This window comes from Taeniopygia guttata, chromosome 13 (assembly GCF_048771995.1).
Source record: "Taeniopygia guttata chromosome 13, bTaeGut7.mat, whole genome shotgun sequence".
NCBI lineage: Eukaryota > Metazoa > Chordata > Aves > Passeriformes > Estrildidae > Taeniopygia > Taeniopygia guttata.
This window is the reverse complement of record NC_133038.1, coordinates 5,466,872-5,485,003: the sequence shown is the minus strand read 5'-3', so window position 1 is coordinate 5,485,003 and position 18,132 is coordinate 5,466,872. Positions and strand designations below refer to the sequence as shown.

The 18,132-nt window shown below is 42.1% G+C and overlaps 1 protein-coding gene across 5 annotated transcripts in view; it reads right to left on the bottom strand.

Annotated features, from left to right (window-relative positions):
• The window catches only part of GRIA1 (glutamate ionotropic receptor AMPA type subunit 1), a 117,508-nt gene that overhangs the window by 32,493 nt on the left and 66,883 nt on the right, over positions 1–18,132 (bottom strand). For all 5 annotated transcript variants that reach the window (XR_012058104.1, XM_002198371.7, XM_002198393.7 and 2 more), the window contains exons 6-11: positions 14,172–14,333; positions 12,444–12,611; positions 8,451–8,555; positions 6,238–6,348; positions 4,379–4,585; positions 2,878–3,248 (exon numbers count right to left, since the gene is read on the bottom strand). Coding sequence is in view for 4 of the 5 variants with exons in the window: in XM_002198371.7 (XP_002198407.3) it covers positions 2,878–3,248; positions 4,379–4,585; positions 6,238–6,348; positions 8,451–8,555; positions 12,444–12,611; positions 14,172–14,333 (1,124 nt within the window). In the remaining variant the exon portion in view is untranslated. The remainder of the gene's footprint in view (positions 1–2,877; positions 3,249–4,378; positions 4,586–6,237; positions 6,349–8,450; positions 8,556–12,443; positions 12,612–14,171; positions 14,334–18,132) is intronic.

The following is an 18,132-nucleotide window of genomic DNA, read 5'->3' as shown; positions in this document are numbered from 1 at the left end:
TGTTTTCTGAAGCTAAGGTGGCACTTAGCAAAGCCCAATGGTTTATGGCCCGTTTCAGAGTCACTGATTCCTGCCTGTCCCTCTGGAGCTGTGCACAGCTCCGAGCTCTTGCTGCTCCCTGACCCTGCTGGGTACCAGCCCGTGCTTTGAAAGCTTTAAGGGCAACAACAGGGGCTCTCTGACCTCAACCAGGACAAATTAGTCCACGTGGTGGGGACTGTTCCACACCAATGTGGTAGGGACTGTTCTGATGGTGCAGAAGGTGGACACACACTCCAGTGGGAAATGTCCGAGAGCTCCCAGCCCCTTTGGTTTGAGGCCGTGCATTTACCATTGAGTCATTGCTGGATGGATTCCTTGCTCGTGCTCGTGTTTCAGCATCTAAAGGCACAACACAGACTGCCACCAGCTCCAGCTGGGGCTCTGCATGACTGGTTACTGCCTGCCCCTTGCCACATTGACCCAGTCGATGCCGAGCAGGTAACCCACAGTTCTGCTCTCTCTTGGCCATCCACAGGTCACCAAATTCACACTGTGTCTTTAAAGTCCTTGGTATGTTGTCCCCAGTGTATTTAAAAGCCTGTTTAAATCTCTGCCTAGTAAGATTGTCCTTAAAAAGGACAACACTTTCCTTCAAAAGCAAATTTTTGTCTCTTTGGGGCATTGAAGTTCCCTGGGGACTGGTCTGAGACTGAGGAATGCACATTTATAAGAGGAAGTTATTGCTGCAAACCTCACCACCTGCTGTGCTGAGTGATGTGTCTGTGGTTTTGATCTTACTCTATTTTTTTTTTTTTTATGATAAACACATAGTGGCATATGCACTTAAAACAAGCATGCTCTGAAAAAAAAACCCAAAAACAAACCTTCAGACAAATTTCTCCTGGTCCTTTCCAAAACAAAACTGAAATAAACAACCCAAAAACCTCTACAAAAACAAAATACACCCCTGCACTTGCTCCTTTCTGCTGGGGAGAGAATGACAGAACAGATGTATAACAGAAGCTATTTATGTTGCTTAATGCATTACTGGGGAGATGAGATGCTGAGAGATAGTAGTGACAAGTTTAGCAGCAACCACATAGGAAATATATTAGAATAGAGCAGATATCCCCACCTGCCCACAGTGTCATTCTACCAAGTGTTCATTTCTAAGTGATGTGTCACAGAAATCCTGCACTGGGTTTGTGTGAAAAATACATGTGAAATAGGGAGCGGGCTCAGAGCCTTTCTGCACAACAACATCCTACAGAAATTCTCACTCTTCTGCTTCCTCCTGGCTTTCACATCACACAGAAATATCCCTCTCCCCTTACAACCATCTCAAGGAGCTGTACTCAGAGTACTGGGAGTTATAATAATTCCCATATTTAATTTTTAAATTTTTATCATCTTGCCAATAGTTGTAGCAGTCAGAAACTGCTCTTGTGTTCCATGGGAAAATATTGGTTTCAATGAAATTGTAATTTTCATTATCAGGATGATTAAATCAACCAACATTAAAATAACAATGATGGAGTAATTCTCATTTCCCATTTCAAAGCAAAATAAAACCACACTTTGAAATGGTGATTCAAAGCATTTTGTTTAGCTAGGGCAAATCTTGTTAGCAGAATCAAACCCACTGATCTTTCCCTGACACTTTTTATTAAAGATGTTACCAAATTTGCTATTCCTCAAAGCCTCAGCTTTTCACCTCTCCCTTCTCCTTGGATCAGAAATCACCCAGTGAAATGACCTCAAAGGAAGACATTCTCTTTCCCAAATAAAAGCAATGATGACAAAAACAACAATGAGAATGAAAATCACAATAACCTGATCCTAATGCATGAGGCTGGTTACAAGACAGCAATAAAGCTGAAATTCCCTCTGCTGGAAAGACTTTCTGGATTCTCTGCCTGGCCTCCTACTAATCAATGATCAGATAATAAAACATATTCATAAAGGCTGTCACTGTCAAAGTGCCCTGCTGGCTGTTATTTCCCTGCTATCACAAGCTCATTAACATTTGGATAAATTGGCATCTGATAGCCAAAAAGCCTGTGCTCAGTCTTCTCTGCCATCCCAGGGGAGCTGTGCTGAGCTGCACGGGGTTATCTCCCCTTGCTGATGGAGCTGTGACTCCTTCTCATCCCTGAGGTTTGATGCCACCCCAGCAGGCTGGAAATCAACCTCTGCCCACTGTCTTCACCCATAAGATGGGTATTTCTGGATGAAACTTCCTTTGACGAGAAGGGAGACAAAGCCTCCAAAAGGAAGGAAAAATTATCTAAGTAAATCACAAGAGTCATTCACCAAAAAGTCCCTTTAGGAACATTTTGGATGTTGGGTCCTACTGAACATTCAGGCAGGAGAACTATTGGCTGAAATGGGAAGCAGAATTAAACTTGGTCTTTCTCTAACCTTTTTAAAGGCCCGTAACAATTAAGCCACTATTGTGCTCCATAATGTTTGAAATAGACCATATAAACTTTCACTGGGCACTTACTGTATTATTTCTCCCTATCTTTTTAGCTTTTAAAAGTTTTTATCTTCCCTATAATGCTATAATAATCTTATTTCTAGTAGCAACAAAATAAATGACTGACAAAATTTGATTGCAATTGGGTGGCTTTAGAAAAGCTTGTTATAATTTCTGTAAATTCTTTCAAAGGACCTCCCTAGGAAAAATTTAAATGGTATTTTCATGGTGTCAAGTTTGAGGTCCCAAGTTCACAGCTGTGAGACCTTTGGATCCCTTCTGAGTCTGTAACTGATTCACAAAACTACACTTTGTTTTAGGAAGGGAGCTCAAAGAAGAACCTGTTCAGCTTCAAAGCAAGCAGAAAGATTAAACCACGTGAACTGGAAGAAGGTTCATTGAAGAAGGCAACCCACCTTGGAGAAATATCACATCCTTGCTGCATGAAAGCTCCTAGGGAGAACCAGAGGCTGTTGAATATCCCAAACTCATTTGTCTGCTCATTGGCTGGCTGGTCCCGTCCTTCCTCGCATTCCTCAGTGTGCCACTCATAAGGGCTGAAGCGACTCACCAGGAAGAGGACAACGCTCACTCCAATGTAGGCAAAAACAATGCACATCCATATCTCGTAGGCCAAAGGATCCAGAAAGGAAAAAACTCCTGGTTTGGACTTTTGAGGTTTTTTTATCATTATTGATATACCTAAACTCATGAATGGCTTGGAAAAGTCTATAACTTCTTCTCGAACCAGGGTGATGGTTAATGGTGCCACAGCCACATCTGCCCTCTGAAAAAGGAGACAGAAAAGAGATTTTCAGACTAGGAATAATATGTATCTACTAAATGCAGTTTATGATCCTTTGATCTGTGTTTAACCTCTCTATCTCAGAAGAAATCAGACAAAACCAATTCCAAGAAGAAGGTTAAAAAGGAGAAGCCCATAATATTGGTGGATTATTTCCATTTCATCAGTACTGATTACCAGATCTGTTTTGAAATCACAGCACTTTCTTTCTGCAGCCACCCAGCTCTTCTCATCTGATTTATCCACTGATGTCACAGTATGATGAAGATGATTTTCTCTAAAAAGGCTTTATCACCCAGACATCAAAAGAGGCAAGGAAAGGCCAATCTCCTGAAAAAGGATGTCAGGATGTTTACTTCCATCAGGAACTGTCTTTTGATTGCATAACTGATGCAGGAGAAGAGGAAAGATGTTCCAGCAACACTGATATGCAATTTCTACTAATTTTGCAGTCCATCTTGAAAATGGAGAGGGAAATGCATTGAAATGGCTGGCAGCATTTACAGCAGAGCTACCATCAGGAAGACAGATCATCCCCACTCCAACACAGTCTCACATGGACTTGGGGGTTGATGTTCCCTGCATGATTTCCCTTGTAGAGAAAGGGAAATTAGACCCCTCTGTCTGAACAATGACCTAAACATCAGAGAGCATGAACTACCACACCAAACCAAGTTTAGAAGTGTAGGATGCAGGTGTACTTCCCTGGTGATGGAAATGAGTGGACAGAAAGTAATCTCATCCTTCTATTCACCACTCATGTGCTGAGTGTTTTAAATCTTTTTCTTCTTTCATCCTGCCATTACCATGCAAATATAAAATAGAGTAAAACTTGGAGATTCTACCCATGGGAAAGTATGACCTTTCGATACTTGTTCTTCTAAAAATGTAAAGAAAAAGAATCTTGGAACTGTTGAAAGGAAACATTTTGACATTTCCATAGGCACAGAATGTGCTGTCTCTCCCTAAATTAAAACATTTTACTTGGGCTGATTGTTTGAGCTGCAGTCCTCGGGAGAGCTCAGGCTGAGAGAGGGCAGGACTCCTTCAAACTCTGGCGCTTGGACGTGATCCCAGCTACCAAGAGCTAAATCTCGAGGTTGGAAACTCACCCCATAAACGAGCTCTCCCACCATGCCGTTCCACGTTTTGGTGTCGGGGTCCCGGGCTCCGTACTTGCCGTCGCGCACGATCTCCAGCCGGTAGTGGTAGCCCACGTGCTTGGCAATCTCGGCGGCCAGCTCCACGCAGTAGCCCTCGTACCTCTCGTTGCCCTCAAACTGGTTGGCATTCTTCTTGAGCATCACATATGGGTCCTCCTGGCACACAGAAGAGCAGCATTGAGCCCTGACGGAACCCCGGCCTGGCTCAGGGGTTCCGTGTGGTGGTAAAGTCTCTCCTCCAACCCGTGCTTCCAGAGAAAACTCAGCAGTCTCTTGTTGTTCGGTCTCAAGGCAGTTTATTGTAAGTTATCTAAAAGATTGTCTTCTCTGGCTACTGCGGTGTGCTCAGCAGCTGAGGCAGAGGCACACACACACCCTGACATCCTCTCTGACTCCCGACTGCTTCTTCTCTCCCCCTGCCCCTGGCTGCTGCTATCTTTTATATGTACATTACATTATAAATGTTTACAGTTTTTCCCCAGTACCTACTGCCTATATTAAATGGTGCTTTTCTACTCTAAACCAATCCATGAGTGCCAACATCATCAAGAACACGGAGGCAAGGAAGAAGAAAGAGGAGGAACAGGACCGGCCTACATTCCTCCATCTTAAAACCTCTGACCCCCGTGTACAAAGTAAAAACCTCCCTGTACAGGTGTTAAATACTAAAAAATTCTTCCCTCTACTTTGTGACTACTTCTACTACAATATCTAAACTTTTGTGACTTCTTGTTCTTCCTGCAAAGTTGGTAAATCATTCCATGGCTCAAACTCAAAATCACAGCTGTTTCCAGCTGCCTGCCAGGGTCTCAAATGCCTCCAACCAGGGCCTGGAACCTCCAAAAATGTCTGAGGGACATTTTGAGTTCCAACAGAGCCCCACTCCTCGTTCCAGAGGTCCATACCAGCTGGAGGCCAGCTTCTGGTCGCCCTGCAAAGCCCTAGCTTTGTGTTCCTGCGCCGAGGGACAGAGCCAACACACCGTGGATTTATTCTAGAAGGTATAAAGTCTGTTTTTTTTTTTTTATTGCAGCATATTCTTTTTATTCATGCAGAATCTGTCTGCTGCTCCTGCAGTGATGGACCTGAGGGGAATGGAGTAGCTGCTGGGATTTGGGCAACAAACCTTCCAGTGTAACTCTGTGAGGGGTATTTAATCTATCTGAGCTGTGAATTTTAAAGGCATGCCTCCCTGTATGGGCGCAAGAAGAATCAAATTTGCTGGACAGTAAAGAGCCTTAAAGTATTTAACTCGGTTTGGGTATTGTGCCTTCTCTGCAGACTCCCAGTAAGCAATCAACAAACAAATTAGTAATATTTCACGTTTCTGCAGGGTAAGAGTATACAATGACACAATACATGGTACCATCTATTGTGGGGTACCTATTATTCCTTCATGATTACAGAGGAGATTTGCTTTTAAAGCAATGATTCAGCCTCTCCGAACAAAACAGCTTATCCTTCCCAAAACTGCAGCCCCCATTCTGTGGGATAAATACAGAGCACAGGTACAATGTTCCTAATTTACCTGTGTTGTTGCCTCTATCTTGTCATAATCTTTTGTGTTTTCTACACTTAAGAATGAGAGCTCTTTAATACACACTAAATTAGACACAGCAATTTGCAGATACTTTTATGTAGCTGGCAGGAAACAGTAAGTGCTATTATTATTATTGTTGTTGTTATTATTATTATTGGTATTATTAAAATTATATAATACAAAGAAGGGCTCACGAGTGGGAAGAGATAGCCTGCCTATCAGGGAGACGGGGGAGAGGGAGGACTGGGATGGAAGTCATGGCACTTACCAGGATAGTTGTGACTATGTAGGTCCTGTTCTGCAGGCTTGTAGACTCGTTGCCACTTTGAGTATCTACAGCTATTGGGACCAGCTTCTCGTCTTCATTCCAATAACCAATCTGCCCAATAAAAAACCAGGATTAATATGACTTTGGAATATTAACCAAGATACAGTAACAGGGCCACCCAATCCAGGTCAGCCTTCTCTGCGTGTTCATACCCACTCAGAAATCTCCTTTCCTGATTTTTCATGTCTTTGGTGAGGGGGCAGGGAAATTCCCCATCCCGCTGTGCCTCCAGCCTGAAAATTATAATGTGCATGATGTGCTACAGTAGCATAGTGCTTGTATGCACGTAAAAACATTTATCACTTTGTACTGTGATTATTGCCATTCTTACGAAAAGAGTGCACACTTTCCCTGTGTGACTTCCAAAATTATTCTAATGGTGAACTTGCCTACTGCAGGTGCAGGTGCTAGAGGATGATGAAAAATCATCCTGCAGCTCAAAGCCTGCATGAATACAGGACTGACTTTTGGGACATCTTGAGACACCAGGACAAAAAAGAATCAAGTCAGAACTTCCCTCCCAGTCCTGCACTAGTGTCAAAAAGTTTGGGGTTATGAATAAACTGAACACTTGTAAAGGGATGAACTCTAAGGTTAAATTCTGCTTAATAATAATAATCAGGGATTTGGGAAGCTAAGTCACTCCTTGAAGGTAAAGCAGAGTGCCAGCAAATATCTCTAGGAAGATCATGGTTGAGGTTATCCACTTGGAGGGCTTGATTTTATAAGAGGTTTTCTATCCCCTCATGTAGGTATGAAGCTGCTTGAACTCTGCTCATATGAAAGGAATTTCTTATCACAGTAAATGGGAAAAGGTATTAACCAGGGCATGACCAGGAACCTGCTGATGGCAGATTAGAGATCATGACAGCTGAGGAGAAAAAAAAAAACTCTGCAGGCTTCTAATCACTCTTTATTGCACAGAGAAAAAGAACAGAAAGTGAGGAAAGGGCTTTCAAAGTTCTGCCCAAGGGCAACAAAAGTGGAGACATGGATGTTTGCTTTGCACCTCTAACCTGGTGGATCTAAAATACTATATGCATCATAGCCATGATGTGCATGTCTTCCAAACAAATATTATTTCTGATGGTAAATACATAGAAAAATCAAGACATTCAGCCACTCAATTTCATCTCCTCTAGACTCTCTCCAGACTGCCAATTTATTGAAGTTCAGAGACCCAAACTGGGCATGATGCTGCCTTTGTCCTCTTATGAACATTTTTCAGTGGAGGAAGACTGCTTTGTACATCTTCAAAATGACATTTATTTTATTTGTCAAAGAAAATTTGCCTTTTTTTGCTTGACTATGGGGGGCTTTGATCTCACACCTGCTGCTCTCGTGTAAGTATAAATTTGAGATAGGGGCTGTAAATATGGAACTTTCATTATTTACATTTTTCTTAGTTTCAAACAAGTTTTTTATCTTTCAAGGTACTGAGGAGATGCAGAGAATGCCCCTTTCCAAAATATGTAGTAACTCTCCTTTATCAAGGAATAACTGAGTTATTCTCTGTTCTTCAAATACATGGTTATCTAAAGTGGGACATAAGCACCTAGAGTCAGATTTTCAAAAGAATTCGTGTTTCATGGGCTTGGCATCTCTGAACAAGGCCAGATTTTTCAAAGAGCCTGGGATACAGAGAGGGATCAAGACTTCAGAAGAGCACAAAGGTCTGTGTAGCTATTGGGATGTGGTTAGTGGTAAAGCTTTTGTCACTTCAAGGAGAGCAGAATTAGGTCAACATAAAGGGTTCACTTACAAAGGTTGGGGCAAACCATTCTGCCTGGCTCTGCCTTTGTTTATCCTTGGAAAAGTGGAAGGGCAAAGCCAGACCTATAGCTGGGCCTGCACCAATGTACTGTGTCAATAGCAACGGTAACCTGACCAAGTTTCAGCATCCTGGAAAATTTTTGCCACACCTGAGATGCCCTTGTTGCTATTGATAACACCTTCCAAATGTTGGAGGTTTTTAGCAACACACTCCGAGTCCTCCCTAGTGCTTGACTTTGCTCATGCCTACAGCTGGGAACGCCCTCGTGCCTCCACAAACAAACTTTCACGAGCAGGAATTCCTGTCAAGACTCAGCCACACTGCCCTTCAAAGATGGGCTGGAACCTGACACAGGATGTGGGGTCACTCTCTGTTTTACCTTTCTGATCCCATCGTGTTTCATCTCAATCACATGGAGGGTGTAGTTGGTCCTGCGTCCTTTCTCGTTAAACTGGACGTTGCCAGATAATCCTTCAAAACGGACCTTAAATACATAAATATCAATGAAGACAGCAAATTGGTCAGCTTCTCATGCAGTGGTGATTCAGCAGCAGTGAGAGGGGAGGGGAAGAAGGGTGCTGCTACAGTCATTACTCTCAATTCCATGCAGGGGAGGCAGCACATCTGCCTGCAACTGGGATGTCACTAAGGCTCACTCTCTACAGCATGCCTGGCCATGGGCACAGACATCCTCTTAACTAACTCATTTAGAAACACTTTCTCTTAAAACTCAGTGGTTTAAAACACAGTACAGCCTTAGAGCTAGATCACCAATGTGAGCCCATCACCTCTTGGGATGTGACAGTCATCTAAATCAGCTCTGAACTCCTTGAGTTTGTGAGGTTTTGTATTTTCTAAATCTGACGTGGAGTCGGGATTTGGTAAAGAATTTGTCATCTCAAATAAGGATTTGTAAATCAGGAGGAAATATGAAACCATGGCCATGGCTCTCAGCCATCATCTTTTGATAGAGAGGCGTCTATAAGTTATCAAGCAAATTTAATTACATCTGCACCAGATTAATAAAATCTAACAATTTAGTATTGACATTTGCATAGGAAACTTTGAACTGTAAATCTCTGCTGATAACACAGCCGAGCTGAAGTGATGCTCACATCACATCCCACATTCTGAAATGGAGAAGGGCTCCTGACTGGAGTCACACTCTCTGTGGGGACCAGGCAGTCGGGACCAGGAACATGGAAAAATGAGTGCAGATCTGGGTTTCTATGGAGACCACCCGGAGAAGTGCTCTTTCTCTGCCTTTCCACTTGCTTTGGACAAAGCTCTTGTTCCTGTAACTGAAGTCTTCCTACATGCAAAATGGGGACAGGTATTTAACAGCCTTTTAAAATACCCTGAGATCCTCAGAATAAAAACCCATGGTGAAGAAATGAGGCTGTATCATTACAGAGGAAATCTGTTGTTAATCTGGTTAAGCCGTGTTTGTTTTCCAGCTGTTACAACAAAGGTTTGTCATGAAAATGAACATCTGCCAGCATTTTCTGAAGCTCTTTCAAACTAAGAGATATTCCTGGTGACATTTGGATAAACATGCTTTTCCCTTTTCACAAGACACAACATGTCCATAAAAAATAAATGTGCTGAAAAAGCACCGTTGTCTTAAGCACTCCCAAGCCTGCTTTTTTTCACGTCTCCTTTGGTTTTCCTTTCAGGTTCTGACCAATTCTGAAGCTCAGACCACAGATGCTTGTGCTTTGTAGGTTTGTGTGCACTAAAAGGCAGTTTTACAGCATCAATTTCTTCTATCTGAGTGAATGAAATCTTAATCCTGTGATATCCTTGTGGCACTGAAACAGCAAAAGGGATCTCTGCCATCCACGCTGCAGGATGCAACACAACTGTTCTTCCATTCACCACCCTCTGAAGGTAAATGCAAAATGCAAAAATGCAATGCAAAATGCAAAAAGCAAAAATGCAGTGCAAAATGCAGTGAGGACTGACTTCAACAGTGCTAAGCACCAGTCAAGTCAACTGGAGACATTTAAGCACATTTGTGTGTAAGACATGGATGGGCATGTGGCTCTTTGCTGGGTAAGAAGGATGCTGTTGTGGCCTTCTCTTTTACAGCGCTAGTCAGCAGTTAGGGACTAACTTTCTGCTTATTAGATGTGTTGACCACATAATGACAAAAAATAATTTGTTTAAAATTATCATAACCATTTCAAAGTAAAATCAAGACCCTAATGTAGTGGTTTTAAGCAATAGTTTGTGGGCCTTTTCCTGCAAAAAAAGAAAAAAGGTAATTATCTTTAATAAAAACATACATTCTCCTTGAAAATGCCAGATTTCTGTTTTTAAAATAATGAAGAATGCTTCATATTTCTTTTCATCTTTTTTCCTACCATCCATGAATCCTTGTTAGGAGGTTGCAGTGAGGTTGGGGTCAGTCTATTCCCCCAGACAGCACAACAGGACAAGAGGAAATGGCCTCAAGTTGTGTCAGGGGATGTTTAGATTGGGCATTAGCAAAAATTTCTTCTTCAAAAGGGTTGTCAAGCATTAGAATGGGCTGACCAGGGAAGGAAGTGGCAAAGTCACCATTTCTGGAGGGATTTAAAAGATGTGTGGATATGGCAGTGCTTGGGGTATGGTTTAGTGATATAGTGCACTTGGAAATGCTGGGATAATGTTTGGTCTCAATGATCTTTGATCTTCCAACCGAAATATTTTTATGATTCTGTGATTCCTTCCTACGCTAAAAAGGAAGAAAGTATTTTGGGACCTTATTCCAGATATTTGAGTAGAAGCAAGTAGAGAAACATTTTGCTTTTAAAAAGCTTATAAAATTTTAGGCATTAACAAATGAGAGATGAAGAGAACGCACACTGTGAAGAGCTGTAAGAATTGCCTTAATTGTGAGTCTTTACAGAAAGGATAACACAAACCTTCAATTTTATCATAAGTTATTCTATTTCCATCTGCCTCTTTCTTGCTACGTTACTAAACACTGGAAGATTATTGAATTCATAGTTAAATATATTGCTAGGAGGCTTCTTGCCCTGCCTGTTTCAGTCTTTTATTTTGACCATCACAACTGAGCTGGTCAAGCCTTTTTAAAATTATTATTTTTCATCTGTAAAGAAGCAACTTTTGCAAATGGGTCTTTGTGTTCTTTGCCCAGAGTCACTCCAGCTGAAGCATTAGGACTTTTGAAATTGTTTTAATGAAGATATAAGGAAACTTCAGAGGAGAATTTCCAATGCACACACAAAAAAAAGGTATTTTCTAGCTGTCTAATTTTGATACCTTATTCCCATAAATTCAATAAAGAAAAATGCTGGAGCAGCTATTGCTCATCAGAAGACTTCCAAGTATTTCATGTTTATTAGGTAACCTATCTCCCTAATGCATCAGGGAGGCTGATTTTATTATAAGGGCTTGGAGAAGCTGTGACAGTGATTTGCCCAAGGTCATACAGAAAGTCAGTGACAGGCTTGGGAACAAATTGAATCCAAGCAATAAAATCAAATCAGATGCAAGATTTGGTTTTAAAGGAATTGTTGTTTACCAGTAAGCCAAAACCAAATCAAAACAAAATAATTGAGGAACTTTACATATTATACAAATGAACCACATAAATGTCAGGGTTTTTTTGCCTTCTTCACAGTTAAGGAAAGAAGATGGGATAAGCTATATTTGGATAATACTGAACTAGCAGTATTTGCAAGAAATCCATCTATTTCTGTCAGGAAAAGAAAGAAAAGTGCTAGAAGTAAATGTCAGTCTTGAAATTTAATGAAATTTTAAAATATTCTACCTTGGTAAGTCTTTGATAAGAGTGAATTATTTTTCTCTCTTGTTGCAAGTTTCGCATTGTATTTGTGTTTATTCAAAAATCTAAATTGTATGCAGGAGGAAAAAAAGCAAGACTATCAGATTTGAGGAATAAACTATCTAAATGGCTGCTCTTAAGACTTTTATGAGTCCTCACAGTATGAAACAAGCTGTAACCTGCACTTTGAGAACATTTTGGTGACAGCCAACACATAAGGCAAAATTCACACACATTCATTAGCAGGCTGGAACTAAAGCTGAGTTCACAGAGAGTCAAAGAATCTGCAAAAGACATGGTCTGAGCAGGCGTGTGTCTTAGGGAGGGGAACATAAAGATTTTATGGGATAATAACAACACCAGAAATCAGACCAGGCAAGGACACATCAGATGGAACCAGGAAAAGCAGTTTGCTGGATGCACTCCTGAGCTTTTCAGACCTCTCTTCTCCAGAATCATTGGCTCCTCCTCATCCCAAGCGATTTGTGTCGTTGCTTCTGCTGCTGCCCACGCGTCCTCCCCCACGCTCAGGCTGTGCCCCCAGCACACACACACCCCCCCCAGCTGGTTCCCAACCTGCTGCAGGGCTCTCTGGATGTCGATGCCCTGTCCCCAGGGCACGGCGGGGTTGGCCAGGCAGTCGCCGGCGTTGCCGCGGCGGGAGATGTCGATGCGCTGCCGCCGAAGGTTCTGGAAGGCCTCGGCCATCACCCGCACGCCGTCGTACGTGAGGGCTGACGTGTACTGCAAACAGAAATGTCCCTCAGGGTCAATTTCCAGGTGGCTTGCTCTGATGTTGTTTGGTTTTTTACCTTTTCTTTCTCTTTTATATGTTCCCTGTATTTTTCGCACATGTATTTGTAGCTCTGTAGCCTATGAGGGGCTAATTTTCCTGGTACTTTTCCATAGCCTTTCCCTAGGCAAAAAACCAAACAAATTCCAGGTCTCCAAGCCCCAAGAAGTACAAAGCCCCTGTGCTATCTTGGTTCTTCCTGCGAACCAAGTTGAGAACAACTCTTCAAGATACATTTTATGGACAGAGCACAGCTAATGATGAGGGGAGGACTCCAAAACAAAACTTGACCTGAGAAGAAGTTACATCACCATTTGTCCTCCTAATTGGTGCTTTTTATCAATTATGTTAATTCCCCAAAACCTAGAAAAATGTACTCATCACTGTGGGAATGGGCATCTGTGGACATCTTTCCATATTTTTCCTTGAAAGCCTTCAAATAAAAATCTACTCTTATATTACCTCCTTACTAAAATTATCTCAAGTTTTATTTCCAGGTTAAAAAAAAGGCAACACTCTGTCTTCACCTCCTGTCTGTGAAGTTCAACAGCATCTTGTTCCCTGTAATCTCCACTGCCCTTTTGACTCCTAAAAGTTGGTTTTGACTTTCACAGCTGGGAAGTGAAGGAGAAGCTCCTGATTTCACTCCCTGAAGAAGACTCAGCCCTAAAAGTCCTTTACCTGTTACCCAAGCATTTGTGTTTAATCAGAAACATTGACTGAACTTTTAAGGAGCACATTATACTGTGTAAATGTGAGCTAGATGAAATCAAGAAACAAGGGACTTTTTCTGGTCACGGATGGAGACCAGAGAATTCCATCTCAATTGGCAAAAATTCTGCAAAACCTGAGTTTATTCAAGCAGAAACTTGTACAGAAAGCAGTGTAAAACTCTCAGGCAGAGCCATTAGTGTTAACTCTTTTTTCTGTGATCACCTACTGATTTAGTTATTTTCAACTTTCTTAAACTAATCCCAAAGCTAACATTTCTATGGCAGAGTGTTTGTCACAAATGTATTCATTTTCAAATATTAAACAGAAAAAAACAACCTCTCCCTCCACTAATCTCTCAACAGCTTCAGGGCCTTCTGTGTCAGGAATTAAAATACCGTTTCCCTCTGTTGTATGCACTGATTTGAAATTCTCAAAAGGAACATCTGGAAAGACTTTATTATCACTGGGTGTCCTGTAAACAAGTCAAAGGTTAAGGGCTTAAAGAGGCTTTTTGTTTTCTATATACTGAACATTATGAGATATTTAATTCTTAGCTTCGAGGGGGTGAAAACTGGGAGTCTGAGTGAATGCATTAAATTTTGTATTTCTTAGGAGGCAGTAACTGCAGCCTAGTAAAATTCAGATAATGTTAAGGCAAATGGAACAGATAATGTTCATAATTACACTGAGAGTTTCTCAAGTGAGAAGAAAGAGCCATGTGTGATCACAAAGAGGTGAGCATAACTTAAACTGAGCCAGATGGGACCAAATGAAAGGTGTTTTTTAATACCACTTGCCTTTGGCCTCTTCCAGTCCACACGTGGATGCTCTCTGGCATCATTATTCCTCCACTGTTGCATGATCCTGGCAGGAACAGTATCTGTGTAATTCACCAATTGGAAGCCAGTGACATTGGCTCCACTCTCTCTGAATTTGGTCAGGTCAATGTCCATGAATCCCTGGTACAGGAGAAAAACAGGAACAGCTTATCAGAGGAAGACATATCTAGATAGGAAAGAAGAATCCTGCCTATGTATGGATATGGCAGACTGCTCGGGAAAAATATCTTCACTCTGGGAGGAAATGTCCAACTCAGGAGAGGCACCAGTTCCCCAGTGATGATGTGAACTTGCTTTTCTCACAGGTTCTGAGCTAGCCATATCCTGCAGTTACCACCCAGGGAGACAAATAATCATATTAATAACAGTTCACCTGTGAGAAAGCTAGCAGAGTAATGGAAAAATGTATCCTGAATAATGGATTAAATGAACAAAATTTGTAAAATATATTAAAAAGTATTTGTCAACCATCTCTAAATTTTATACAGAATTGTTCACCCAGCCCTAACTTTCATGGACTCAGCAACCAACGGATAGGCTGCTTCTTTTCAAATCACAGTTCATAGGGAAAAGCAAATTCTGAGCAATGAACTTCCAACAGATCGGGAAGGAACCGGCTGGTCGGCTTCTTAAAGGAGTCTTACTATTAGAAAAGCCAGTTTATACAATTTGCTCATTTGGGAGAAAAGAAGGTTCTTTTCTAGACTTTAGATTATGAATTAAATAAATTTCTTTCATTTCCTTATTGTTCTTGTCCGCTTCTGGGTCCCTGCATGTGATGAACACAAGTGCAAATACACGTGTGCATTGATCGGGGTGGCACTGCAGAATTAGCTACCCCCTTGAGTTAGAGGTGAAAAAATAATTAGAGACACACTGCAATACAGGGGAAGCGGTGATTTCTTGGTGTCCCAGCTTTGATCCCAGCTCTGCAGCCCTGCTGCTGGGCAGAACTCTTTGCTGTCCTTGCAGAGGTGCTGGGACAGGGGCTGTGCTCTCCTGCTGTGTGTGGGACAGGCTGAGCTCTGCTTTTTTCTTTAGGAACAAAAGCACAAGAGATGTACTCAATTATTTGAGCGGGCACCATCAGCAGCCTTAATGCATGAGGGGAGATGAATGGGGGACTGTTACAGTGCCATCATTTGAGCAGCAGAAGGGCTGGTTTGAGCTCTGCTGCCTTCCCCCTGCCCTGCTGCTGCCCCTGGGTTTCTCTCCCTTGCTTCTTCTCAGATTCACCATGGTGGTGTGAGCTAAAAAAGCCAAGTTACATCATTTCCAGGAAAACACCAATCAGGTTCCCAAAATGATGCTCTCTGTTCACAGGCTGAGGTAGCTAATTAGCTGATCAACTTCCAAAGTCAGGATCAAGCCATTAGATGAGAACTGTTTTAGGAACAAACCTTGCCAGGAAAAGACTAAATTGCCCTCTCACATAAGTGTCAGACTCAGGGAGTCATAAGTGACTCAAAAATTACTTAAAAGACTTTCACATTTTTTCTTCCAGCATTTTGTAGGCAATTTGGCATCCACTTACAAGGCTGAGGATTGGATACTGGTGTACAGATGCTCTAAATAGATGGCTTATTTTGCTTCAAAGTACGGTGATTTAGGTTAAAAGAAAAAAAAAGCAGTATTTTGTGTGTGCATACTCTTCAGAATGCTGGTTAAACCCACATCAATCTTGCTTGTAATTGCTGGCGTGGGGGTTTCAGAAAGCCAGAGCTGTGATTAATGAATAGGAAATGCAGCAGGATAATTGTCCCTGACACGTGAATGCATTACAGGCCAAGTGGGTTTTGACACATAGAGCTCCTAAGGTTCAGTAAGAGGGATCTCACAGGTTGCCAACTGGTTATTCATGGCTAGGACCAAATTACACTGACATTTTGCTCCTGGGAGCTACTCAGGGGAAAAAGATCTGTCAAAAGAAACTATTGCAGAGCAACTTGAAGTTTGTGCAACCAGCTCCTTTTTGGGAGACCTACAAAGGCATGAAGAAAAGTCCAAGTTCACTGCAGAGTATGAATAAGATGACTGATGTGTTAAGCCCCCTCAGAATGCAGATTTCAATAGAAAAAAAAGTTATGACAGCAGTAATGATACATCAGTGGTTGAAACCACTGTACTTCACTGTTTTCCCCAAACAAAACTATTCTAAAACTAAAGCACTGAAGCAAATATTCAAAAATATTCACTGGGACGCATTGTAAAAAATTGGGATTCATTGCACAAAATTTTAAAATAATCTGAATAGATGACAAGAATTAATTCTTCCTAAAAACTGTACTAATTTTTCCCCACTGACTTTGGATATAATTCAGGTTCTTAAAAAGTGTGGAGACCCCTGAAGATTTTCCAGTCATTTAAGGCAGTTGGGACCATAGAGAACATCATTAACCTTGGAGACAGCTTTGCATTTGGGCTGCTATCAACAGCTGAAATAATTGTTTTCACCTGTTATTCCTCCTTCACATGCCCCAGCACAAGGACATTATAGGAATGCTCCTAATTACAAAGGAATTTTAATCACCACACTGAAATCTGCTCAGAGCAGGTCTGGGGAACATGACAGACAATGAACATGGAAATCTGGAGGTCAAATATTTTAGAAAATAATTCCCTGAACAGGTGAATTCTTGCTAGCAAACATATGAACAAAAACCATCAAGAGTTATGCAGACTGGTTTTTGAAGTTGCTTCTATTGACAAAGTGGCAGCAAGAATTCAACATGCTTATCTCTCCTTCTGGAATATCAGTCAGAGCTTGTAGGAAACAGGAGAACAAGAGAATTACAATATTTGCAACTAAAGAAATCATCAATCAGCTGTCACTTTGTACTAACTATAGACGCATATTTCAAAAAAGAAAAAAAAGAGAGAATTTTTATTTATTTTTCAATTGGCTGTATATGGGAAACAGAAAATAAACTCTTAAAACTTGGCTAAGGAAAGACTGTAACCCACAACTAAGGGGCAGCAGCTGTGCTTTTGCAGGAATATGTTTAGCATCAACCAGTTTGGGAAAGAACTATCCCAGAAATGCTTCCCTCTGTCATCCAACCAAGAACAGCAAGAACCGAACAGTGCTGGAAGGATGCACTCCACGTGGTCCCATGGAGTGAGCAAATGGTTTTGAAACTGTTTCTAAAATTTACCAGAGAATACTGAAAAAAAACCACTTTGCAGCTGTGTCTGGAGCACAGTTCAGGGAAACTGAACCCCTGGAATTTGGCTGTGTGTGACTTCAAGCTGTTGACACCTGAAGCATTTGGGACGTGTCTGTTGGACATGCAGGGATCAGCCTCGTCCTCCCTGCACAGCACTGAAATCCCCCAGGGGGGAAGAGGAGGAATATGGAGACTCAGACTGCAGCCCCCCAGGAAAAGCAGCCCAGAGGGACCCAGAGGGACCCAGAGCAGCAGGGCCAGTGCCAGGGTGTGGGTGCTCCAGGGGAGACAATGCTCCTGCAGGCACAGCCATCCCTGGGAACCTCAAACCATCCATCAGCCACCCCACGGCAGGATCAGCTGTCCCTTGGGCTTGAGCTCACTGCACAGAACCACCTCAGCAAAGCAGAGGATGTGCCTCCCTGCCTTGCACATGCCATGGAACGAGCAGGCTGACAATAAACCACAAAAATCTGGTCCCTTCGTGCCGATGGGCTGAGGCCGCTGCCTCCTCCAGCCTGCTCTGACTCACAGCATCTGCAGCACCCTGCTCCAGCAGCAGCCAGGCTGCCTTCAAAGCAGAGAATTTGCTCTTTAGCCCATACCACGGGCTCCTCTCTGCATTAATGAACATCACAGAGCAATTAAGTGCACGGGGTTGCTGTGGGTAAATTATATGGACAGCTATTACAGACCTTTGTGGCTTCAAATAGAAAACAGTGGTGGGAAGGGGTTTATCCTCCCTGTGCTTT